Raw genomic sequence first — 27,388 nt, forward strand, 5'->3', positions numbered from 1 at the left:
AAGCTACCACATCTTAGAAGTATTTGAGCAGAGGCAGAATTACTTGTCAGGAATATCGCTGTGGGAGTTCCTGTATTAGGTGGGAAATTAGAACTTCAGTGTCTCTTCTGGTGCTAATATTCTATATATAGTTGTTTGAGGACTTTGATTTTATATATGTTGAATTTCATTTAAGTGCTTTGTCTTCATAAATTGGTAATGATAATCTGTGGCCAATGTTACATACTTCAGCAGTAGCTGAAGTGAGTTTGGAAGAGCTGGTTTCAATGATTTTAACAGACCTGCCCCATATATAGAAGTCTTGTACTCTATCTCAGAAGTGATTGACATCTAGGTACAAAAACATGTAGTTAGGAACCCCTTTGAGTGTTTCCAGAGCATAGAAAAACCTGCTGAGTATATAGGACACAGTCTTGTAAGTCCGTAAGAGTTAAGGAATATATAAAATAAATATAAAATTAAGCTCTTATGACAATAACTCTGTCAAACACACCTGAAATTTATATTAACTGTTAACCACTTAAAGTTGATTTTTTTCATTATTTTCAAAAATTTTGAGGTCAGCAATGATTAGCAGTTTTTCAATATGTGTTTAATTATTATAAAGATATAAAAATATGCCTCATCATGACAGCATGGAATAATTACTTTTTTAGCATTTGAGTATAAATCATAAGGGATATTCTTGAAGCTTTTCCCTTAAAGTGCTTGAACATATTTAGAATAAATTTGTTCTATGCATGGTTCTGGGCCACAAATGTCTTCATTACATTGTTTTCATAAAAATGTATTCTTCTTTTCCATTAAACTTCTGTAACAGACTTTTAATACTCTGTGGTGGATATTTGAAGAGAAGCCTTGGTTATGAGATAAAACTACAGTTGCCCTTTTCTCTCGTTTCTTTAGATAAGTGAGCACTAGAAATTATAGATAGCTTTGGCAAGAGTTCAAGGGTTAATGTAGCAGATAAATAAAAGGAATTTTCTGTAAATTGAGATCTGCATTATTTCAGTTGTCTTGTCTTTCCTAACCTAACTCATTTAATTTTAAAAAGTAAATACTTAAATTCTTCCTGACAGTGTGCTCAGCTTTTACTATCGTTTATTACTTCAATTATACTTGATATCACTTAGAACAATCTGCCATTTGGAAATCTCAGTATAGCCTGGAGCTTAGTATTAGATCTGGCTGCTATTGTAACATGTACAGCATATGACATTAATGTATCAAAATTAGATTGGATCATCCCTCCTGGTTAAATTTATTTCACATTTCTTTTGTATTCAGTTAACATAAACCTATTAGGGAAGCTGACACATGGGCAAGGTTGTATAGGAAGGATATTTTTAAAGTATTTTGATTAAAAAATGAAATTATAGAGCCATGGCTTTTCTGAGTTGTGTAATCTTTTTTGGTTTTTAAAGATGTCACAAAGCCTAAGTCCTGCATTTATATCATTCGAGTGTGTGTGGTGTAAATAATAAGAGTTAAAACTTAAAACAATATTTTGATATTTGAGGCCTACCATCAAGTATTAAGAGCAATAAGCACATTTATAGTTCATCAAAATAAAGAATTATCCACTTAAACCTAAAAAAAAGACTTTATGCTATATTTCTAAAATATAGGCTTAGTTGGCCACTATCTTTAAAGTAATAATAGTTGCCTCCTCCATCTTATAATCCATCAAAATATCTGAGAAGGCATTTCTTGCTTAGTAATACAAATTTTAAAGTTCAAGAATTTACTTCAAATTCTCAAAAACTTAATGACATTCATAGTGATATCTGGATAAATTGGTGTTAGAAACTTTAGAGTGCTGATTCTTGGCTTTTTTGCGGGGGGGGTATTACATACTCTTACTTTGATAGACTCTCTACTCAGAAAAATATACATTTTACAAATAACTTTCAAATATTCACAGAGCCCTTAAACTTAGGTTAAGAACTCCATAGTTAAAGGGACAGAAGAGAGCCTTTCATTAATTGAACTTAACTCCTTTCTTTAAATTATATATTTAATGTTTTTTCTACCCTTTGGTGGTTAAGCCAAAAAAGTGCATCTTTCAGAAATAGAAATTGTCTGTATGTTAGCTCATAGTAAAAATAAATGTATTAATGACACTTATCCTAGTTTTTTCTTTCAGACCTTCCCATCTACATTGTCCACTTATCTGAAAGTAATAGAATAGTTTGTAAGACATGCCCCAAAGTGGACTCAAATCTTTGCAGTAGCAGAATCAATAAATGTGCTAAGATAACCAAATTTTGTATTAAAGTACATGTTTATACAGTACTCTCTATGAATAACATGCAAGACTAATGAGTATTAGGTTCATTTTTCTGATAACTTACAGAAATTCAACTTTGTCATGCTTTGCTTTTCATAATTTTAATCACCATAATGTCATCTCTCTCTGCCAAAAACATCTTTGTAAGCACCACATATATTTGAATAACATACTGTGAGTCTAACAAATCTCAGGAAGTCTGTTTGCATGAATTTCATAGGCACAGAAAACCTGGAAATAAATTTGTCAAACCAGATATAGTCAATTTTCTCATACTCAATAGATGACTACCCAGTTTATGAATCACCTGTGTCTTTTCCTTCTCTTCCAGTTGGCTTCTTTAGGCCAGTTCAGTCCTCATTAGCACTTCCAGAGAGTGATCAGAAAAACAAGAGGAATCTTAAATCAGTCACTTTTTAAAAACACTCTTAAACAATCATTTAAAAGGTTTGGTAGTGAAGATTTGGTGGTTGGGCTGTATGGGAATCTTTTTTTATCTAAGTTCTATGTTTCCCATTTACTATAGACCATTAAAAGTTACCTGGTCTTATAGTTTATAACCTTTTGCTTTTATCCAGTTTTAATCTAGGCATCTTCTGTACCATATGTGCAATTCAGTTTCCTGAGACTTAGAAATAGACAAATAAAAACATATCATAGCCCTATGAGGTCAGGGTTTACAGTTAGTTCTTAAGGATGGACTTTTAGTAACCTTGATCATTAATAAAATTAGTTGCCAGTAACTTTTGGGATAGATAAGGGTGGGGACATGTATTCTGGCTGTAGTTAGGGGGATGGAGAGGAGGAGAGAAATATGAGCAGTGATTAAGCAGCTAGAAGTGGATGTGGTATTCATTTTACAGTGTGAGTCCTATAACGGGGCACAATCGGGGGAAGCTTACACATGGTACAAGATAATCTGAAGCAAATGGGGTCGAAATTGTTAGGGAGAGTTTGGAAAGTATACATGTAAACGTACTTTCTATGTGCCTTTGTTTCCTTTCTGTTTCTGCGACAACATGAAAATAACACAAAGAGGCATTAAATGGTCAGAAAGAAAAAAAAAAATTACCTGGTCTTCTGTAGTGTCTCCTGATGTCTTTGAATGTTTGTGTTTCATGTGTTGTAAAAAAATGATCAAATGAACACTTCTAAATTTTTTTTTTTTACCTTTTAATCTTTGTATAGTGTGCTAACAGTAGTTGTATAAATGTAGGGATTTTCTAAAGCACTATGACCTGTGTTCTTGGTTTTCCAGTTGAGACACTTAGGAAATGATGAAGTACACATTGTTTGGTCAGAGCATACTCGAGACTACAGGAGAGGAATTATTCCTACAGAGTTTGGAGATGTCCTTATTGTAATATATCCAATGAGAAATCACATGTTCAGTATCCAGATAATGAAAAAACCAGAGGTAAGAACTTATCTTACATTTTAATAATATATTTTGAGTTCTGTATGGGTTTGTTTCTTTCCCTCTTTCAGGAAGATTAGGCATTAGACTAGGCATTAATTTATGAGATGGTGGGAAATGAAACAGACCCCGGTAGCTCTGTGAATTGTCTTAGTCTGGTTCAGAAGGAGCTAGAACAGGAATAGCAGCAAAAAACTATATTCAAATGGAAGAAGGCTTGATAATGCTAGAGCGGCAGTTGTTTTATGCTAAGCTCACAAAAGTGCTTATGTTTTATTAAAAGAATGATTAATATTTCCCAAAAGACACAGTAGGAACATTTCCTTTAGAACAGGAACATGATTCCTGTATTTTTAGTTGATACGTCACATTAAGATCACATGAACATTTAGTTGTGTCACTTACTAAATGAGAGTTCTAAAAACATTTTTTTTATAATGCCAAGTAGTTCTAGTTGGATATTTTATACTGTAGGGTTGAAACATGCTTGCAGAATTATTTCCTTACAAAATAATAAATGTTTGGTAATATTTTGGTGTCTTTCTTTTTTTTTAATTGAATACTTTCAGTGTATAGAAAACTTATTGACAGTTCGTCATGAATCTTAAGAATTTCTTGAGTCAGATTAAGTTTTCTGCGTGTGAATTTAAGTTTATGGCCAGGTTGTGTTTTTAGGGTTCATCTAAACCAGTGGTCGGTGCAGTATGGCCCACTTTCTATTTTTGTACAGCCCACAAGCTAAGAATGGTTTTTACATTTTAATGGGTTTTTTTTTTTTTTTAAATTGAAGAATAATATACAGCGGAGACAATATGTGACCGCAAGCCTCAAGTATTTATTACATTATTCACAGCTCATGTCTTTGCCTTCAGCTACCATTTATACCAACCATGGTCAAATAGAATAACTTTTGAAATTGTCAGTCACCTGATAAAAATGACAAATTATGTGATAGAAGTGTTTCAGGTTGTGTAATAAAGCTGGTATTACACAAAAATAATTAAAAACAACTTGCCTATAAGAACGTATATCTTTCCTGTGTTTACTCAGTGGAGGAAGAGGAATTTACTTCCAGAGTTGGTTTTGCACAATTGAGGCTACAAAAATTTGGAAGTTGGTAGGGAATATAAATTATTTAGTCTGTTATATGAAGTACAAGTTCTTTTGAGTGAAACCCTGCAGGCTGTTGACATTTTTTGTTTATTGTTCTAGTGTGAATTACCCATAGTGGAAAAGAATTGAGTTTGAATAGTATTTTTACTGAAAAAAGAACTAAGGGCGAAGCAGAAGCACTTTTGTATGCAAACATTGTTTACTTTTCCCTACAACCTTTCACCAATTTTAGTATAAAAAAAAATTATGTTCTAATTTCTCAATCAGGTTCCCTTCTTTGGCCCACTTTTTGATGGTGCTATTGTGAATGGAAAGGTCCTACCCATTATGGTTCGAGCAACAGCTATCAATGCAAGCCGTGCTCTGAAGTCACTGATTCCACTGTATCAAAACTTGTATCCTTTTTAACAGTATGGTTTCCGTTCTAATATATGTCTGCTTTGCAAGGTAAATATTTCTCGTGTTGCTAAGACGTTTGAATTTCTTTTTATTGATATATAGGTGATGGAATGAGCATTCATGATAGTTGAATGGTATAATTTTTTATACACTTTTAATTCAGTACTTAATTACCTTTTGGTTAATTAATTAGAGCCCCACTACGTGCTAGGCACTCTGCTACTCCAAATACAGAGATAACCAAAACAGTCATCAGAAGGTACTCAATCTAGGTAAATAAATAAACTATTTTCAGTATATATGATCAATATGCTATAGTAGTTTTGCAGAGTATTCTGGAAGTATAAACAAGGGGCCTTTCTTTTAGCTGGAAGGGGCTGTGGTATCAGGAAACACTTCTGAGAAATGTGAGGATTGAAGCAATCATGAAGGATGATTGAGTTTATTGGGGGGATGAAATTAAGGACATTCCAGAAGCAGAGGGAAGAACAGAGAGATATGGAAGTTTGAGAGAACATGGAGTGTTTAAGAACATGGCTACTGGAGCCAGGTTGCCTGCGCTCAAATGCTGGCCACCACTTTTAGCCTTGGGCAAATTATTCAACCTCTCTCAGCCTCAACTTTTTTAATATATAAAATGAGAGTGATAATGATATCTAGCTCATGGTGTTATGAGAACGGAATGAATCAACACGTGTGAAGCTCTTAGAACAGTGCCTGGGACACAATATACATACAGTTTTAAATTTTACATTGTGTTCTGAGATTCCTTTCTAAAATAGATGTTTTCCCTTACTTTTTCTATATGATTAAAAACATTTTAATTCTTTTTATATAATAAATTATGGATTTAAACTTTACAGGGGAGGCTTTTTAAAATATGTTCTATTCCACATGAAATGAATTTATCGTATGTATACCACATGCATTTTCTTTTTTTGATAAAAATTGGCTTATGCAGTCTGATTTCTATGTAATTTCTCATGTATTCTGACACTATGAAATGGAATTGTAGGGAGACTGTGACATGTTACATTGATTTAAGCTGAATGACATTTATATAGCATTTATTTATGGCAGTTATATCTTCACTTTAAGTTGAAAACTCAGATTTGAAGTGGTCATTGTGGTAAAATATAAGGATTCAGTTTATTAATTCCTGACTATCTCTAGAAAGGAAACTAATCTTACAAGGAATAATCAGATTATTACCTATTAACTAATTTTATCCACATTGTCAGCTCCACGGAAGTTGTCTTCTTTCTGACCTTTGCCTCTTTACAGTTCAGCTGACCCTGATGGTCATCCCGAGGTCAGTGTCCTCTGCCACTTTATTTAAGACACAGTTGAAAATATGCCTTCAGTCTTTTGGGAAAGTGGTAGAGAGAGACTAGATTGTAATACAGAACTCTATTTGCCTCTTGTGTTATACAGCAGGAACTTGAATTATTGAGCAAACACAAACTATTTCTGGTTTATGGCTTAATTTCTCTTTCCTGTACCTAAGTTCCTACTGTTGAGAGCTATTTCATATTTGCATGTTACACCCGAGGTATGATAACAAGATTTGCAGTTAGAAAACACTGACTTTAACTCACCCTCTGACTTATGATCTTGGCCAAGTCACAGAATCTCTAAACCTCACTTTACTCATCTGTGAAAGAGATGTTAATACCCATCTCAGAATTGTTGTGAAGGTTAAATGAGATAATGGATTTGGATGTGCTTAGTAAATGAAGTAAGTTACTTTTTTTTGTGCAGTGATTAATTCTGTTATGTGTAAAGATTACAGTCAATATAAAACAGCTCTACCAACACCATGGAATTGCCTAATTGGGTTTTTATGTTTGCTTGGTTGGTAGGTTAATTGATTGGATTGGATTTTCAAGCCTGCTCCGTGAAGTTCGTAATAGTTAAATCTTGCTGACATTAAATAGATAACACATTGGAGAAAACTCTAAAATGAGAGAGAATTTCAGACAAAAACAGTAAACATGAACACTTCATTTGCACAGCAAATATGAGCAGTTTCTGTCAGCAAAATCACTTTTGAAACAGTAAAAACATTAAATAAGACGGATCAAACAAAGTTTTCTTGACTTAGAAGCTTGAATTTAGAGGCTCTATGGGAATTATTTTCCCATACTGTTGAAGTATACGGTAGAGATACTCCTAGCCATTGCTAATTTGACGAATATACAGTCTCTTTTGACAGAGATTTGCAAAGTTCTATGTAAACTCTAAATGTTAGGGAAAACTGACATTCCAGAGTTAGATTACTTGATTTTTAAGTGAAAGTTTATATAACAAATTACAACTAGATGTTTTTTTATTTTAAGACACTGAAATATGTGTTTTAATTTTAAATAACAAATATTTCAGAAATATATTAAATTTTAAGATATGTTTTTTGACAAATCCAGATAAGGAAAAAAACATATGTTCTAAAACAGATCAGTAAAACTGAACAGAACTTACAACACAAATTGAGATGGAAGTAGGCTTTGAAAACCTCCAGAGTTACTACTTTAATCCTCATCAGAGAAGTGAAGGGCTACAATAATATGTAATAAACTCAATTATATTTGATAATTGTACTGCTGTGTCAGTTATTTTATGCCCAATAAAAGTACCCACCAAGATTCCACAGCATAAATTGTGCTATTTATGATCATTAAATATAGCTTAAATTTTATCCTTGGAACATCTTCTGTAGCTATGAATCTAATGTTGTTCGCTAAATGAGGACAATATTGATTGTCATATGCTGCCCAAATCGATCGTGCTAGCAGCCAGAATTACAGTAATCTGTCAGTATCGATGACTGTCTTTCAAGCTTTGAAACCTCTCCCTCACTTCACTTGTCATTTCTTGCATTACTTGTACTTGAAAAGCATTTCCTTGCAATCTCTGACTTTGTCAGGTACTTTTTTTTGTCTCAAGCTCAATTTGTTGGTTTGAGCATGCAATTACAATTGAAGTAGAACACTGGAGAGGAAGAGTGGGCAGATTCTGGGTAACCATTGGACCTGGTGGGTATTTCAAGAAAATTTTAAGCAAATTATTTTGACCCTAGAGATACCATTGTGCATATATTAAATATGGTAATTGTCATATAGGTACTGTTTCTTTTCCTTTTTTTAATGTATTTTTAATCATTTTTTATTGTTACTCTATTGCAGTTGTCCCAATTTTTCCCCCTTGGTCCTCCTCCACCCAACCCAGAACTCACTCCCAGTTAATCCCCACACTATTGTCCATGTCCATGGGTCATTCATACATGTTCTTTGTCTAGTCCCTTCCCCTTATTTCCACCATTATCCCCCTCCCACCTCCCCTCTGCTCACTTACAGTCTGTTCCATGTTTCCATGCCTGTGGTTCTCTTTTGTTCATTAGTTTATTGTTCATTAGATTCCTCTTATAGGTGAGATCATATGGTATTTGTCTTCACGGACTGGCTTATTTCACTTAGCATAATGTTCTCTAGTTCTATCCATGTTGTTGCAAAAGGTAGGAAATTCTTCTTTCTTTCTGCTGCATAGTATTCAATTGTGTAAATGTACCACAGGTTTTTGATCCACTCATTTACTGATGGGCACTTAGGCTGTTTCCAGCACTTGGCTGTTGTAAATAGTGCCACTGTGAACATTGGGGTGCATAGGTTCTTTTGAATTGGTGACCCAGGATTCTTAGGGTATATTCCCAACAGTGGAATTGCTGGGTAAAAAGGCAGTTCCATTTTAGTTTTTTGAGGAAATTCCACACTGTTTTCCACATTGGCTGTACCAGTCTGCATTCCCACCAACAGTGCACTAGGGTTCCCTTTTCTCCGAATCATTTCCAGCACTTGTTAGTTGACTTGTTAATGATGGCCATTCTCACAGGTGTGATATCTCATTGTGGTTTTAATTTGCATCTCTCTGATGGCTAGTGATGTTGAGCATCTTTTCATGCGTCTATGGTCCATCTGTTATGTCCTCCCTGGAGGAGAGTCTATGCAGATACTTTGCCCATTTTTTTAATAGGATTGTTTGTCTTCCTTGTGTCAAGTCATATGAGTTCTTTATACAGGGTCCAGCACTAATAATGCCCTTTTTTATTACAGGATCTTTTATTACAAAATCATAAGCATGTAATTCTGTAGCAGAACAATATCACACTGAAGCACACTATATAACATTTTAGGTGAAATGTTCAGATTAAAACTATAATTATTACACCCATATTATTACCCTACCAACCACAGTCAAGCAGGTGTCACTTCTGCCAGACCCTGTATATTTTGGAGATCAAACCCTTGCCTGAAGTATCATTGGCAAATATTTTATCCCATGTAGTCAGTTCCCTTTTCATTTTGATGATGGTTTCTTTAGCCATGTAGAGTAATATATAGATTCAACGCAATTCCTATTAAAATTGGAATTGGGGTGTGTGTGTGTGTGTGTACATATATATGGCAATATATCAGTGGCATATTTCACAGATCTAGAACAAATACTTCAAAAATTTATATGGAACCAAAAAAGACCCTGATAGCCTCAGCAGTCTTTAGAAAGAAGAACAAAACAGGAGAGATCACAATACACAACATCAAACTATACTACAAGGCCACTGTAATCAAAACAGTCTGGCACTGGCCTTAGAAAAGACACATAGAGCAGTGGAACAGAATAAAGAACCCAGAAATAAACCCAAGTCTCTATGGTCAATTAATATTCAACAGACGGGACATGAGCATACAGTGAAGCAAAGATAGCCTCTTCCATAAAGGGCATTGGGAGAACTGGACTGGCGTGTGTAAAAAAAAGAAATGAGACCACCAACATACACCATACACCAGAATAAACTCAAAATAGATAAAAGACTTAAATATAAATCATGATGCCATAAAATTCCTCGAGGAAAATATAGGCAGGGAAATTTCAGATACCTCATGTGGCAATATTTTGCCAGTATATCTCCTAGGACAAAGGAAATAAAAGAAAAAATAAATAAATGGGACTACATCAAACTAAAAAGATTCTTTCCCTTTTTTAATGTGAAATTTATTAAACAGAAATTTTTAGAAGTTACAGCATATAATGATGGATTAGGGTTCTCGGAAAAACAGAAGCAATATATGTGCATACATACGTAAAGATTGATTTCAGGATATTGGCTCATACAATTGTGGGGTCAAGCAAGTCTGAAATCTGCAGGAGTGCCTGAGCGCAGTTTGATGTTGCAGTCTGAGTCAGAAGGCATCTGGAGGTGAAACTCCTTTCTTCCTTGGGAACCTCAGTCTTTTCTCGTAAGGCCTTCAGCTGATTAGATGAGGCCCACCCACATCATGGAGAGTATTCTGCTTTACTCAGAGTCTCCTGATTTAAAAGGTAATCACATCTAAAACATACCTTCACAGCAACGTCAGACTGGTGTTTGACCAAAAACTGGATACTATCGTCTAGCCACGTTGACATAAAATTAACCATCTCACATGTCCTATTTTCCTTAGGGTTTTTTAAAAACTTTTTTACTGTACAATATAATTTGAGAAAAGTACATAAATCCTAAATGTACTATATGTGAATAATTCCAGTTTAATCACCACCAGGTCAAGAAATAGAACTTTAGTCCTTTTCTTCTATCAGAAATATTTATCGATCACTAACATGGTAGTGGTAAAGATGCAGAGACAAATCAGGTGGTAATGTTGTCTTTAATAAGCTTATAATTTAATTGGGAGAGAATAATATGCACATTATTATAACACAAGATGCAATGTGCATAGTAGTGTTATGTGTGAAATGCTGTGGGAGTTTCCAGGAAGCGTTCCGTTGTAGTAAGAAAATCAGGGAAGAATTTATAGAAAACCGGGCCTCAAAGGCTGAGATTTGAGTAGGTGGAATGTAGCATGTCTGTTATAATTCTTGTACAATAATTTATATTTTGGGTTTTTATATATACAGGTGTCTATATGTATATAATACACATGGGATATTCTGAAATATACAATATGGGGGACATTCTAAAATTAAATGACATCTTTTAAAAAATAACACTTTCTTCCTAGGTTTAATATTCTTTCCTACCAAACCAATATTATTTGATTTCTTCTAATCTGTTTAGATTTGACTTTTTCTTAAATGCCAGAATTGGGATTCTGTTTAACTTTATCAGACAAATTACCAGAAGTCAATGGTCATTCTTCAATTAGTCACAGTTTGTTATCCCTGCAGTTTTACTACTTAAATGTAAAGAAACTGTTGCAAAAGTATGAGAGCCAAAATGAAATGAAATGTAATTGATTGGCTCCACTAATGTAGTTTGCCATTCATTATGATAGACCATTATAAAACCTCTTAGGAAGGCTCGTCAATATTGCTGCCGTTTCACGTTAGAAGAAAGTGTGTTTATTGAGAAACTACATAATTTTATGTATCTACTGTCTTTTGTAGATCATTTACTTAGAAGATATTACTGATAAGTGTGCTTAATTTGCATATCAATTATATTTTAAATTTCGGAGGCTGATTGTTGGGAAGTAAGCGTGGGCTTCAGAGTCGGGAGCCTCTTATTAAATGTGTCACAGTCGCTTTGTCTACTTTTTATTCTGTTAAAAACAGTACCAAACTCAGGATTGTTCTCAGGGTTAAATGAGATTTCCTACTTGAAACTGAGCAGCCTATCTGTCCTGTAGCAGATTAGGAAATGAAATGGTAGCTACCTGGTCATTGATGATGTTATCATTATTATTATCTATCTGTGTTGACACTGGAAATATTCGTCTAAAACGCAAGACTTTGACTTGATGACAGTGACATATGGGGAGAGTACAGTTTTCTGTCCTCCCCAAGAAGAAGGCAACTCACAGCTGTAGCCCTGACGGCTCACACTCCTTCCTGAATGGCAAGGAAGGTGGGTACCCACAGGAGAGCAGCGGGGGGCAGCTATGGGAGGAGTCCAGACGCTGCTGAGATCCTCAATTTTATTTCTTGAACTTTCTACATCATTAGGAGCTTTCAGTATCTTTCAAGTGCCTTTTGTTCTACATACTTTCTAATTGGAAGTCTTAAACTTTATGGACAAATTGGTTGTTCGTTAAATACTCTAAGATCTGTGACTATGGTCATTTATGCTTCAAAAGAACATATTATTTTTTAAATAAAATGTCTCACCAACTAAGTGATCCAGGTTTTGTGGCCTCAGAAATGTTTGCAGCACTTGTGCCTTTGATATTAATCATTGTATTAGGACCTAAGAACAGACAAACATTCTTATTTACCTAACATTCTGCTCTATAATTGGAATGTTTAGGTCTCCTGTGTTAAAGATATGGGCATTGCTGTTGAAGAATCTGTGGCTAAAAAGTTGTGATTAAACATCCCCTGGGCCTCGATTTTGCTTTAAACCTCCTACTCTGTGCACATAGAGCATTATTTAAGCAAGGCCTGGATACGTGCAACACTTCTCTGTGACTCTGATACATTCTTTACTGCGCCAATTTTAACTTGTTCGACTATTCTTTTTGAGGAATGGCAGTCTGTGCCTATTGATGGTGTTACTGGTATTTTAGAGGATTCCTTACAATCGTTGTGGGAATATTTTATTGCATACCTTCAAAGATGTGAGTTTGGGTCTAACCAATCTGCCGATGTCCTCTCAAAAAATTACAAAAGCAATAAATACAAATTTCTCTGATATGTAATAAATTTTGATAATAAGGAAGGAAGTTTATTCTATGGAACTGAAACCAGTATATCTGAAAATAGCATTCTCTTAATGTTCTCTAGAGATGATATCTTTGAAAGTTTTACTAATATGGACTAATAGTAATTACTTTTGTTCATATTTAACTATGGGAACTCACAAAAAGGACTTTAGTATACGATCAACTTTTATTGCTATTATCATTGTATTAATTCTAGAGATATTTTAAGTTTTTATTTTCTACCGAGAACTCAGTGCAATTATGGCAAATTATTTTTTATTTTTTAAAGTATATTTTATTAAGTATGTTATTACAGTTGTCCCATTTTTTTCCTTCGCTTTATTCTCCTACCCCCTGTACCCCCATCACACCAGCATTCCCCCACCTTAATTCATGTCCATGGGTCATGCATATAAGTTCTTTGGCTTCTGCATTTCCTAGACTATTCTTAACCTCCCCCTGTCTATTTTGTACCTACCATTTATGCTTCTTATTCCCTGTACCATTTCCCCCATTCTCCTCCCTCCCCCTTCGTGCTGATAACCCTCCATGTGATCTCCATTTCTGTGATTCTGTTCCTGTTCTAGTTGTTTACTTTATTCTTGTTTTTCTTCTTTTTTAGTTTCAGTTGTTGATAGTTGTGAGTTTGTTGTCATTGTACTGTTCATAGCTTTGATCATCTTTTTTTTAGAAAAGTTTAACATTTTATATGATAAGGGCTTGGTGATGATGAACTCCTTTAACTTGACCTTATCTGGGAAGCACTTTATCTGCCCTTCCATTCCAAATGATAGCTTTGCTGGATAGAGTAATATAAGTTCTAGGTGTCCTTGCTTTTCATGACTTTGCATACTTCTTTCCAGCCTCATCTTGCCTGCAAGGTTCCTTTTGAGCAATCAGCTGAAACTGTCATGGGAACTTCTTTGTAGGTGTCTGTCTCCTTTTCTCTTGCTGCTTTTAAGATTCTCTCCTTATCTTTAATCTTGGCTTATGAAATTATGATGTTCCTTGGTGTGTGCTTCCTTGGGTCCACCTTGTTTGAGACTCTGAGCTTCCTGGACTTCCTGAAAGTCCATTTCCTTTGCTAGATTGGGGAATTCTCCTTCATTATTTGTTCAAATAAGTTTTCCATTTCTCGCTCTTCTTCTTCTCTTTCTGGCACCTGTATTATTTGGAAGTTGGAATATTTAAAGTTGTACCAGAGGTTGCTGAGCCTCTCCTCACTTTTTTTGAATTCTTGTTTCTTCATTCTGCTCTGGATGAATGTTTCTTCCTTCTCCAAATTGTTGATTTGAGTCCTGGTTTCCTTTCCGTCATTGTTGGTTCTCTATATATTTTTCTTTATTTCACCTCTCATAACCTTCACTTTTTCCTCTATTTTGCAACCATGCTCAACTGTTTCTCTGAGCATCCTGATTACCACTGTTTCAAACTCTTCATCTGGTAGTTTGGCTATCTCTTCATCACTTAGTTCTGTTTTGGGAGTCTGATCTGTTCTTTCATTTGGGCGATATTTCTTTGTCTCGGTGCACCTGTTATGTTGTTAGGGGTGGAGCCTTAGGTATTTGCCAGGGCGGGGCAACCCTTTTTGCTGTGTTGTGACTCTATGTGGGGGAGAGGTCCAAGAGGGAACAATGCCACTTGCCTGGTCACTTTTCTCACTACATACAAAGTAAGTCCTTCTTGTGCCAATTCCCAGGTGGGTGGTTTTGTATATGTTCGAGGGCCCTGTGTGTCTCTCCCACAAACTCTCCTAAGAGGCTGGGAGTTTTTCCCACTACCACAACCGTCACAGGTTTTTACAGCCAGAAGATTTGAGGCTTGCTTTTCCTGCACTGGAACCCTGGGCTGTGTGGTCTGTCTCACTTCCCAGTTGTTCCTCTGACTTTATCCACATACAAATGTAGGCCTGCCAAGTCCACCAGCCACAGACTTGCCCATACCGGTCTGCTAGCTGTCACTTTGCTTTGCGTCCTCTCCGCCCCTTCTGTTGGTCTCAATGAATGTTTCTTCTTTAACTCCTTGGTTGTTGCCCTTCCATACAGTTTGATTTTCTGGCGGTTTGGTTATTTTTTGTTTTTAAATTTGTTGTTCTCTTTTTTTTACCTATCAATAATTACTTTATTTTGTTGTTGTTGTTGTTGTTGTTGTTCAAGTACAGTTATCTCCATTTCCCCCCACCACTTCCCCCCACCCATCCTCATCTCCTACCCTTGATCCTACTCCCCTTTGGCTTTGTCCATGTGTCCTTTATACATGTTCCTTGATGACCCTTTCTGGTTTTCTCCCCGTTATACCCTCCCCTCTCCCCTCTGGTTGTAGTCCATTTGTTCTTTATTTCAATGTCTCTGGTTATATTTTGCTTGCTTTTTTGTTTTGTTGATTAGATTTCACTTAGCATAATGCTCGCCAGATCCATTCATGCTACTGCAAAGGGTAGGAGCTCCTTTCTTTCTGCTGCGTACTGTTCCACTGTGTAAATGTACCACAGTTTTTTGATCCATTCACTTACTGATGGGCACTTACATTGCTTCTACCACTTGGCTGTTGTAAATTTTGCTGCTATGAACGTTGGGGTGCATAGGTTCTTTTGAATTGGTGTTTCAGGATTCTTAGGGTATAGTCCCAGAAGTGGAATGGCTAGGTCAAAAGACAGTTCGACTTTTACTTTTATGAGGAAATTCCATAATGTTTTCCACAGTGGCTGCACCAGTCTGCATTCCCACCAACAGTGCACTAAGGTTCCCTTTTCTCTGCAACCTCACCAGCACTTGTTGATGGTTAATTTGTTTATGATGCCCATTCTGACCGGTGTGAAATCGTATCTCATTGTACTTTTAATTTGCATCTCTCTGATGGCTAGTGATGTTGAGTATCCTTTCATATGTCTCTGGGCCCTCTGTATGTTCTCCTTGGAGAAATGTCTATTCAGGTCCTTTGCCCATTTTTTAGTTGAATTGTTTGTTTTCCTGGAGTGGACTTATGTGAGTTTTTTATATATTTTGGAGCTTAAACCCTTGTCCAAGGCATCATTTCCAAATATATTTTCCCATACATTTGGTACCCTTTCATTTTGCTGATTTTTTTTTTAGCCACGCAGAAGCTTTTTATTTTGATGAAGTCCCATTTGTTTATTCACTCCTTTATGTCCCATGCTCTAGGGGACATATTGGTGAAAATATTGCTGCGTGGAATATCTTAAATTTTCCCTCCTTTGGTTTCTTCTAGGACTTTTATGATGTTGTGATTTATATTTAAGTCTTTTATCCATCTTGAGTTTATTTTTATGTATGGTGTATGTTGGTGGTCGAATTTCATTTTTTTGCACATAACTGTACAGATCTCCCAACAACCATTAGTTAAAGAGGCTGTTTTTACTCCATTGTATGCTTCTGCCCCCTTTGTTGAATATTAATTGACCATAGAGACTTAGGTTTATTTCTGGGCTCTCTATTGTGTTCCATTGATCTGGGTGTCTGTCCTTATCCCAGTACCAAACTGTTTTAATTATGGTGGCCTTGTGATAAAGTTTGATGTCAGATATTGTAATCTGTCCAACTTTGTTGTTCTTTCTCAAAATTTTTGTGGTTTTTCAGGGTTGTTTATGGTTCCATATAAATTTTTGAAATGTTTCTTATACATCTGTGAAATATGTCATTGGTATTTTAATAGAGATTGTGTTGAATCTATAAATTGCTTTGGGTAGTATGGACATTTTGATGATGTTAATTCTTCCCATCCATGAATACAGTATATGCTACCATTTGTTTGTGTCTTCCTTAATTTCTTTCTTCAGTGTTGGGTAATTTTCTAAGTATAGGTCTTTTACCTCCTTGGTTAGGTTTATTCCTAGATACTTTATTTTTGTTGTTGCTACATCAAATAGGTTTTTTTTTCCTGATATTTCATTGTTGGTGTTCACAAATTCCTTCAATTTCTGAATATTAACTTTGTATACTGCTATTTTGCCAAATTCACTTATTAAGTGGAGGAGTTTTTTGGTGGAGTCTTTGGTAGGATGTTCTATGTACACTATCATGTCATCTGCAAACAATGAGTTTTGCTTCCTCCTTTCCAGTTTGGATGCCTTTTATTTCTTTTTCTTGTCTGATCACTGTGGCTAGGACTTCCAATACTATGTTGAATAGAAGTAGTGAAAGCGGGCATCCTTGTCTTGTTCCTGATCTTAGTGGGAAAGCTTTTAGGTTTTGTTTATTGAGTATGATGTTGACTGTCAGTTTCTCATATATGGCCTTTATTATGTTGAGGTATACTCCCTCTACTCCCACTCTGCTGAGTGTTTTTATCATAAATGGGTGGTGTACCTCATCATGCTTTTTCAGCATCTATTGATATGATGAGATTTTTGTCTTTCCTTTTGTTTATATGATGTCTTACGTTTATTGATTTGATAATATTCTACCATCCTTGCATCCCAAGGATTAATCCTACCTGATCATGGTATGATCTTTTTAATGTATTGCTGGATGCAGTTTCCCAATATTTTGTTGAGGATTTTAGCATCTATCTTTATCAGCAATATTGGCCCGTCGTTTTCTTTATTTGCTGTGTCCTTATCCTGTTTTGGGATTAGGATAATGCTGGCTCCATAAACAGAGTTTTTGGAATCTTCCCTCTTCTTGGATTTTTTGGAATAGTCTGTGAAGGATAGGGGTTAGCTCTTCCTTAAATGTGTTCTAAAATTCTCCTGTGAAAGCATCCAGCCCAGGGTTTTTATGTGCTGTGAGCTTTTTGATTACTGCTTTGATTTCACCAGAAGTTATTGGTCTATTCAGGCTTTCTGCTGCTACTTCATTCAGTTTTGGAAGATTGTATTTTTCTAGAAATTTGTCCATTTCACCTAGGTTTTTAAATTTCTTGGCATATAGTTGTGCGCTGTAATTTCTTACAATCCTTTTTATTTCTGTGGTATCAGTTGTAATCTCTCCTCTTCCATTTCTGATTTTGTTTACTTGGGTTCTCTTTTTTTCTGGATGAGTCTGCTTAAAGGCTTGTGAATTTTGTTTATCTTTTCAAAGAACCAGCTTCTGGATTTAGTGATCTTTTGAATTGTTCTTTTAATTTCTATGTCATTTAATCCCGCTCTGATCTTGGTTATTTCCTTCCTTCTAATCACTCTGGACTTTGTTTGTTGTTGTTCCTCCAGTTCTTGTAGATGTAGTGTTAGGTTGTTTATTTGAAATGTTTCTACCTTGCTTTAGGTAGGCCTGTATTGCTGAGAACTTCCCACTCAGGACTGCCTTTGCTGTGTCCCATAAGTTTTGGACTGTTGTGAGTTCATTTTCATTTGTTTCCAGAAACTTTCTGATTTCTCCCTTGTTCTCATCATCAACCCACTCATTGTTTAATAGCATGCTTTTCAATCTCTATGAATTTGACTGTTTTTGAGTTTTTTCCTTGATGTCTAGTTTCAGGCCCTTGTGGCCCAAGAAAATGCTTGATATGATTATAATTTTCTTGAATTTGTTGAGGCTTGTTTTGTGTCCTGTCATGTGGTCTGTCTTTGAAAATGTTTCATGGGCATTGGAAAAGAATGTGTATTTTGCTTCTTTGGGATGAAAGGTTCTGTGTGTGTGTGTGTGTGTGTGTGTGTGTGTAAAATATACCTATCATTTAAGTCCATTTGATCTAGGACACTGTTCAATGCTGCAATATCCTTGTTGATATTTTGTTTGGAAGATTTATCCATTTTTGACAGTGGGGTGTTAAAATCCTCTAGTGTAAGTATGTTACTGTCTATATCTTTCTTGAAGTCCTCCAAGATTTTTCTTATATATTTGGGTGCCCCTGTGTTGGGTGCATATATGTGCATAATGTTTATGTCTTCTTAATGGAGTCTTCCTTTCAGTATTATGAAGTGTCCTTCTAGGTCTCTTTCTGTGGTCTTTGTTTTGAAGTCTGTTTTGTCTGACATAAGTATTGCTACCCTGGCTTTTTTTTCCTGACCAGTTACTTGGAATATTTTTTCCCACTTCTTGACTTTGAGTCTGTGTAGGTCTTTTGTTCTGAGGTGGGTCTCTTGTAGGCAGCATATGTGTGGGTCATGTTTTCTTATCTATTCAGCTACCCTATGTGTTTTGATTGGAGCATTTAACCAATTACATTTAAAGTAATTATTGATAGGTACTCATTCATTACCATTGTACTTCCTTTGTACCTGTGATCCTTTCTCTCTCTCATTCTTTTTCTTCCCTTTCTTAAAAGAGACCCTTTAGCATCTCTTGCTGAGCTGGTTTGGAGGAGGTGTATTCTTTGAGACTTCTTTTGTCTGGGAAACTCCTTATTTCACCTTCCATTTTAATTGAGAGGCTTGCTGGATAAAGTAGTCTCTGTTGCAGTCCTTTTCCTTTTCATACTTGGAATATTCCATGCCATTCCCTTCTGGCTTGTAGCGTTTCCATTGAGCAGTCAGCTGCTAGCGTTATTGGGGCCCCCTTGTATGTTACTTCCTGTTTCTCCCTTGCTGCCTTTAAAATCTGTTTGTCTTTGAATTTTGTCATTTTAATTATGATGTGTCTTGAAGTGGGATTCTTTGGGCTCCTCTTGATTGGGACCCTCTGTGCTTCCTGGAATTGTGTGACTTTTTCTCTCATCAAATTAGGGAAGTTTTCTATCATTACTTTGTCAAACAGGTTTTCTATCCCTTGCTCCTCTTCTTCTGCTTCTGGTATCCCTATTATATGGATATTATTATGTATCATGCTGTCCTGCAGTTCCCTTACCACCTCTTTGTTCTTTCTGAGTCTCTTTTCCTTTTCTTACTCTTCCTGGGAGCTTTTTTCTACCTTGTCCTGCAGCTCGCTGATTCAATCCTCTGCTTCATCTAGCCTGATTTTGATTCCTTCTGCTATGTTCTTCAATTCTGAAATGTGTTCTTCATTTCCTCTTGGCTCTTGTTGATTGTTTCTATGTATTTCTTCATGCTGATATAGTTGGTAGTAAGTTCCTCATAGCTTCCCTGTAGTTTTTGGTGATTCTCACTGACGTCATTGAGCTTCCTCATAACCACTGTTTTGAACTCAATTGTCTGATAGTTGACTTGCCTCTATTTCACTTAGCACTTTTTCTGAGTATTCCTCCTTTCCTTTCGATTGGGGGTTGTTTCTTTGTCTTCCCATTATTTGTGAGACTCTTCTTGTTTGCTTCTGCTTCTTAAATTGGTCTGTTTTGACCCCCTGTCTTTGTGATGTGAACTTCTATGGTAAGGGACCTGTGTGATTCAGTGGTGCAGTCTCCTTGATCTCCTGAACTTGATGCTCTTCGGATGTCCTTTATGCCATTTATGTTGGTTCTCTGGATGTAATTGGCTTTTTATTATTGTTGGGTTGTTCTTTCTTGGGTCCGTCCCTCCAGCTGGTTGACTGAGGGTCACTCTACCCACCATGTCTTGTATGTTGTTGTGCAGGTGCTGCCAGAACAAAACCACAAAGCCTAGGAAACATACCCACATCTGCAATAATAACTCCACCCCCCCATACACACAATCCCATTATCAACAGCAAATGAACCAGTATTAATAAGGGTTTAAAGAGATTAAAACTATGGTAAAACAAAAAAAAGAGAGAGAGAGAGAAATAAGCTATAGTATAAAATCTAGTGACTTAATATGCACAAACTTGATGGAAAATAAATGAAAGTTAAAAAGCTATGCAGGAAAGAAAATATCTCAAGTCATGGAGAATACCACAGTGGATTTCGTCTTGGTGGTCTCTTGTATTTACCACTGTTTTTTCTTTCTGGATCCGCCTCTGGTGATGTCAGATGTTGACCCCTTCTGACCTTAGGCAACCTGCTCCAATACTGCCAGGGATCTACTGTCCATGGCTGTCTCCTTCATTTGTTAATCTAGTCCCTTTGTATTTAGCAGTCAGGTTTAAGCACCACAGGGTGGGGCAGAATCCCTCCTGGGGTCAGGGCTGTTGTTTCCCCTCAGGCTGCTGCTACTTGGAGGGGAGTTATCTGCCTGTGCATTATGGCTGCTGCTGTATGGGGGATGACTCAGCAATGGGATCCCAGCATCTACTCTCTTAGCCCTCTCCCCAAAGCTTCCATCCCCAGTCTCTCCTCAGGCATCGCTAGCCCACTCTGCCTCCTCCTTGCCAGAGCTCAGGGTAAGTGGCTGCAACTGAAAATTTGTGCATTGGCCCTTTAAGCAGCTCTTTCACACCCCAGCCATCCATCTCTAGCACAGAGCAACCCTGCCGCTTTTGTGCTGGTTGTTATCTGTGTACTTTTGGGGCTCTGGTGCTCTAGGAGTTAGACCCCACACTTCTCAAGGAGATCCAACTGGTTGTTTAATTATACCTCCAGTGCTTTCACCTGTGGGTGCCTAGCCAGCCTTCTCAAGTCTCCACTGCACTCCTTACCAGTCAGGTTGTGCTGAAGCTGATTATTCTGTCTTTCTAAGGTTATAAGTCTTCTCTCTCTCTATTGTTCACTTGTTTATTCCAGGTGATTTCTCCACAATTTAGTTGTAATTCCACATTGGTCCTAGGAGGAGATTAGTGTGGCTTCCATTCACTCCTCTGCCATCTTTCTTCCCCCTCCCGTTGTCTTTCTTTTGGTTGTATGAGGAGGCAAAGTGTCCTCCATCTTGGCCAGGAGTCCTCCTGTCAAATTTATGTACTTTTTAAGAGGTTACATTTCTTCACTGCCCCCCCCCAAAAAGTCACTAAGTAATTTTCAATCTTTTACTTATTCATCAGTATTTATTGACTGCTATGTGGGAGCCACTGTGAGAGAAGAGCTAGAGATACAGGCACTGCTTTCAAGGAGCTTACAGTCTGCTGCAGGAGAGAGGGAGAGAGCCCTATGAATGAATGAATGAATGAATGAATGGATGGATGGATGGATCAGTGACTGAACTACACGTTGAGGAGTCGAGCAATAGTGATACTACAAAGTAGGATGGTAAAGTTGGGTAACTTTTTTAATTGTATTTTATTGATTATGCTATTACAGTTGTCTTATTTTTCCCCTTTGCCACTCCTCCACTCAGCACCCCCTACTTCCTTAGGCAGGCCCCCTCCATTTTTCATGTCCATGGGTCATGTGCATATGTTCTTTGGCTACTCCATTTCCTATACTGTACTGTACATATCATGGCTATATATGTAACTACCTATTTGTACTTCTTAATCTGCTCACCTCTTCACCCATTCCCCCACACCCCCCTCTCATCTGGCAACCAACAAAACGCTCTCTGTATCCATGATTCTGTCTCTGTTCTTCCTGTTTACTTAGTTTTTTAGTTTCAGTTGTTGATAGATTTGTATTTTTTGCCATTGTATTGTTCATAGTTTTTATCTTCTTTTATCTTCTTTTAAATGTTAAATAAGTCCCTGTAGCATTTCATGTAATAATGGTTTGGTGATGATGAACTTCTTTTGTTTTTCTTGTCTGGGAAGCTCTGTATCTGCCCATCGACTCTAAGTGATACCTTTGCTGGGTAGAGCAGTCTTCACTGTTGGTCCCTAGTTTTTATGACTTTGAATATTTCTTGCCACTCCCTTTAGCCTGCAAAGTTTCTTTTGAGAAATCAGCTGACAGCCTGTAGAAACTCCCCTGTAGGTAACTAACTTCTTTTATCTTGCTGCTTTTGAGATTCTCTCTTTATCTTTAATGTTTGGCATTTTAATATGATGTGTCTTGGTATGGACTTGTTTGCGTGCATCTTGTTTGGAACTCTGTGCTTCCTGGACTTGCATGTCTGTTTCCTTCAGCGAATCAGGGAAATTTTCTTTCATATTTTTTCAAATAGATTTCCAATTTCTTGCTCTCTCTCTACTCCCTCTGGCACGCACATACTGCAAATGTTGGACCTCTTGAAGTTGTCCCAGAAGCTGCTTATGCTTTCCTCATTTTTTTGGATTCTTTTTTCTTCTTTTTGTTTTGATTGATTGTTTTTTGCTTCCTATGTTCTATGTCATTGATTTGATTCTTGGCTTAATCCACTCTACTGTTGTTTGTCTGTAAAATTGTTCTTTATTTCAATTAGTGTATCCTTTGTTTCTGACTGGATGTTTTTTATGCTGTTGAGGTCTTCACTAACTTCCTTGAGCATCCTTATAACCAGTGTTTTGAACTCTGCATCTGATAGGTTGCTTATCTCCATTTCTCCATTTCATTTAGTTCTTTTTCTGGAGTTTTGATCTATTCTTTCCGTTGGGCCATGTTTCTTTGACTCCGTGTCTTGAAAATGTGGCCTAATGTAGTAGGCGTCCTGAAGGGTCCAGTGGCACAACTTCCCCTGTCACCCAAGCTGGGTACTCAAGGTGCACCCTTCATGTGGTCTGAGTACACCCTCCTCTTATAGTTGAGCTTTGATTGCTGTTGGCAGGTAAGTGGGAGGGATTTACTCAGGCCAGTCAGCTGCAAGTATTGGCTGTGACTACTGACCACCAACCTCCACCCTCCGTGGAAGATCAGCTGTGCAGGGGTAGGGTGGTGGTGCTCTGACATGGTCTGTAGCTGTCCACTGGGTGCACTGGCCCTAGGTTTTCCCTCGAGATGCAGGCCAAGGTCGGTCCCCACCTGTGTTTTGCCACACTTCCTGAGCTATAAAGCAATCTGAGATGGCTGTTACTTGTGCTGGGCTTAGACATTCCCAGGTGAAGCCAAGCACTGAATCTAGGCTGGCTACTGCTAGTGCTGGGACTGGGGCTCAATGAGACCAGCTGTTGTTGTTTGATAGGATTTCAGAAGTTGTGAAGCATGAGCCAAGACCAGCCATTCATATGGAAAAGCAGCTTGGGTGGGGCCAAGTCTCTGGAGATCTCCAAGGCAGAACAAACAGTGTTAGCCTGTTTGATGAAGTCTCAGATATGGCACCAACTTGCCACCTCTGTGTGGGGAGGGTTTAGAAAAGGGACAATGGCCTCTGCTCGCCCTGATGCCAGACACTTCAGTTCCTCCCTGTATGCCACTGTTGCCTTTCAAGCTGCTCCCCTGGTGCTGGAGCTCAGACAGAGTGAATCTAAGTAAGTGATTCCATGTGTGGGTTCTTTAAGAGGAACTGCTTGGGGCTCCAGAAGTTTCTTCCACTGAGTCAATTCCCACTGGTTTTTGTAGCCAGAAGTTGTGGAGACTTATATCACTGGCTTTGGAATCATGGGCAGGTGGGTCTGTGTGGGGCTGGGACTCCTCACTCCCAAGATATCCCTTCCGAACTTTTATCCACCACATGTGTGAGGGACCAGCCTATTCTATATCTGTGCCTCTCCAACCAGTTTGGATGGGTGTGGTTTCTTTAAGTCCATAGTCGTCAGACTTCCATTCAACTCGATTTCTGATGGTTTTGAGTGATGGTTGTTCTATATTTTAGTTGTAATTTTGATGTGGTGGTGCAAAGAGGCAAGTCATAGCTGCCTATCCTCCATCTTGACCAGAAGTCTGTTGATTTTTTTTTTTTAAGATTTCATTTATTCATTTTTTAGAGTGAGGAGAAGGGAGAGAGAAAGAGAGGGAGAGAAACATCAGTGTGTGGTTGCCTCTAATACATCTCCAACTGGGGACCTGGCCTGCAACCCTGCCATATGCCCTGACTGGTATCGAACCAGTGACCCTTTGGTTTGCAGGCCGGTACTCAATCCACTGACCCACACTAGCCAGGGCTGGTGATTAATTTTTTATTAAAGTATGAGAAGATAGTGGAGAGTAGAAATTAGGAATGGCTTTACTGAGGAAGGTTGTTCTGCTAATTACCTCAAATGTATATGGGACTTTCTCAGGCAGACAAAGCCAGGCAAGAACTTTACAAGGGTAGGAAATGGGCATGGAGGGTTAGATGTGTGATGTGGTCAAGAAATACACATTGCTGAGTGAAATACAACAAAGGGGGGAATAGTAGCAGATGAAATCAAGAAGTAGGTCAAAACCAAATGATGTATCAAACAGAAAGAAAACCAATATGAACTTGGTTTTGTAATGTTCCTGCCATTAATATAGCATCCAGTATCTGTCATGACTGTTCCTTCTGCTTTTATATAATTTTAACCTGTTCAGTAGCAGAACACAGTTTGAATATATTGTTTTCATTTTCTAGTAAATCCTTTCCAAAATAAGTATAGTAGATTAGTGTTTAAATAAAGTCTTTATTTTTATAATAATTACTTATACAGGAATTACCAGACTAGTAACAGTAATAGCTAGTGTTACTTTTCTTAATGGAACTAAGAATGTCTGTAAATGTTTGATAATCTTTACACATATTTGCTATTTTAAAAAGACAATTCAAGGTTTTTCATAATTCTTAACTGTCATGATAGACTTCATTCCTGCATAACAGTTCTTCTTTACACTTTTTCCTGTACAGTACTTTTATACATAGTTGTGGTTATACACACTACTCTTATACATATTGTGCTTTTACACACTATTATGCTTGTACACATTATTGATAAATCAAGTATTGTTATCCTAGTGTGATAATACTTCGGTTTCACGGCAAAAATTTCAAAGGAAAGCAGGGTAGTTCCACCTTTTCTCTTTTGTCAAACCCAGTGTGACAGTATTGTTCACATGTGTCAATGTAGTGTACTCTCTACTAGAAGGAAGATAGCGAACTCTTACCAGGTGGTGGACGAACTGTTCCCTAAAAACAACAAAATTTGAAGTTTCTCTACTTCTGTCTCTATCAACTTCTCACCTGTGCTAGAATGGGGATTTTTTTCCTCCTTTAAACCCTATGTTTTGGTGTTAGTGACTAGTGCACTGGTATGCTCACATTGTTATTCACCACACCTACCACACGATGTGCAAGTTTTATTCTAGTCTTTGTTTAAATATAAAAACAGCAGCAGCTTCAGATGCTGTTTGGGGGTTTCAGAGCAAAGAATGAAGAATGTGGAGCTGAAACTAGTCTTTAACCTTGTTTGACATAGGAACTGCAGTGCTTTTAATCCATTCTTTTTCTTTTAATAAACATAAGGACTTTTGTTATTGAATTTTTAATAACTCAGTAATGGAATTAAAATTAAACTATGGGTCACAAAACTCCTCATTTTCTTCTAACTGCTTTTCCTCTCAAACACTAGAATACAGCCTATTTAAATCTTAACTTTTGCTTGCCAAACCACTGTTACCTCCCATCTGTTCATGCCAATTGTAAAGAAGGTTTGGTTTTTAGTGAAGCTTTGCATTTCACATAAGGTATGTGAAGTGAAATTTCACAAGGGACATCATGGATCCTGATTCTTAGTGATAAACCTTTGGGGCCATCAGGGTTGGCATATGGTCCAGTATGATATGAAGGCTTGGGTTCCCTGGCTTCACTTCTTTGGCGTGAAGCTGATAAAACCTGGCTGTTGAGTATTATTTCACTGGACACCAATCATGGGCAGCAGGAACTGCCCATTTAACTCTCTGTGGGAAGGAAGCCCAGAGAGCGTTCACAATGGTACCATTGTCGAGTTGCAAACTGCTCTGAACAGCTTGACAGCACTAGGGAGGAGGGGAAGGGGTTGCTTTACTAATTGCTGTTAAGAAAAGAGGAGCAAAAATAGCTGTTGCAGAACTGGTGTTTCTACATTTACTTACTCTCTTGATAGGAGTATTGACGTTTATTTAGCACATACCTACTATCAAAAAGAAAGCAAATAAATACATTTAAGCTACCATCAGTAATTCCTCACTAGCGTGTCATTATCTATTTTCCGCCTGCCAGATTATAGCAGAGCAAAAGTCAGTTTTGCTTTATGATACTGTGTTTGGATGAAAAAGGATGTATTTTTTAATCTTTATAAAAATTCGAAATTAATTTTGGAAAGTGGGTTAAAACCAGCACAACTCATATATCAGGTAATATTAAAGACAAATTAGCTTAATTTTCTTTACATTGTGCTTTTTAGAATTCCCAGATATCACCTGAATATATATATAAGCTTTTATAGAAATGTAAATTAATGTTCATAACAATTGCAAGTGCTAAAATAATTCACTAAAGGTAAATTAGTCATCAAATCTTAAGGTTAGATACTGGTTTTATCATTTAAATGAGTAACAACTATTTTCAGTCATCATGATTATCTCTTTCTGTTTAGTTCTATTTCGGATAGCTTTCAAAATGTGAGGGTTTTTTCCTTCTGTGAAGCATTGTACGCCATGATACTTGTGTAAACACTGCTCTTGCCCTGTCCATTTTTTTCTAGTTAGTCTAACCAAGTAGTTGGTGGTTGTGATGCAAAGAAACAGTGACCTACCACATTAAAAAAAATTAAGGTTTATTTTAGCCCCCAAGATCCTCACAGTATATTTCCATAGGTGACTCTTTGTTTTTCTTAACTTGACTATATTATATTGCAATATTATAATTTATAAAACACGTCCTTCCAAAGGATTAGAGGGAGATATTTTAAGAAAACCTTTTTAATCTATAAATTTTTTAAAATTCTCTTGCTATGTTGAGGGAAAATGAGATGCATATTTTATAAATCAGTACCAGTCTATAAAATTTACTAG

General features: G+C 36.9%; 1 protein-coding gene across 7 annotated transcripts in view; it reads left to right on the forward strand.

Annotated features, from left to right (window-relative positions):
* Positions 1 to 27,388, forward strand: part of RALGAPA1 (Ral GTPase activating protein catalytic subunit alpha 1) — a 256,935-nt gene that overhangs the window by 202,638 nt on the left and 26,909 nt on the right. For all 7 annotated transcript variants that reach the window (XM_024551309.4, XM_071221931.1, XM_024551306.2 and 4 more), the window contains 2 exons: positions 3,549 to 3,707; positions 5,088 to 5,215. In XM_024551309.4, coding sequence (XP_024407077.2) covers positions 3,549 to 3,707; positions 5,088 to 5,215 — 287 coding nt within the window. The remainder of the gene's footprint in view (positions 1 to 3,548; positions 3,708 to 5,087; positions 5,216 to 27,388) is intronic.

This window comes from Desmodus rotundus, chromosome 7 (assembly GCF_022682495.2).
Source record: "Desmodus rotundus isolate HL8 chromosome 7, HLdesRot8A.1, whole genome shotgun sequence".
Classification (NCBI taxonomy): domain Eukaryota; kingdom Metazoa; phylum Chordata; class Mammalia; order Chiroptera; family Phyllostomidae; genus Desmodus; species Desmodus rotundus.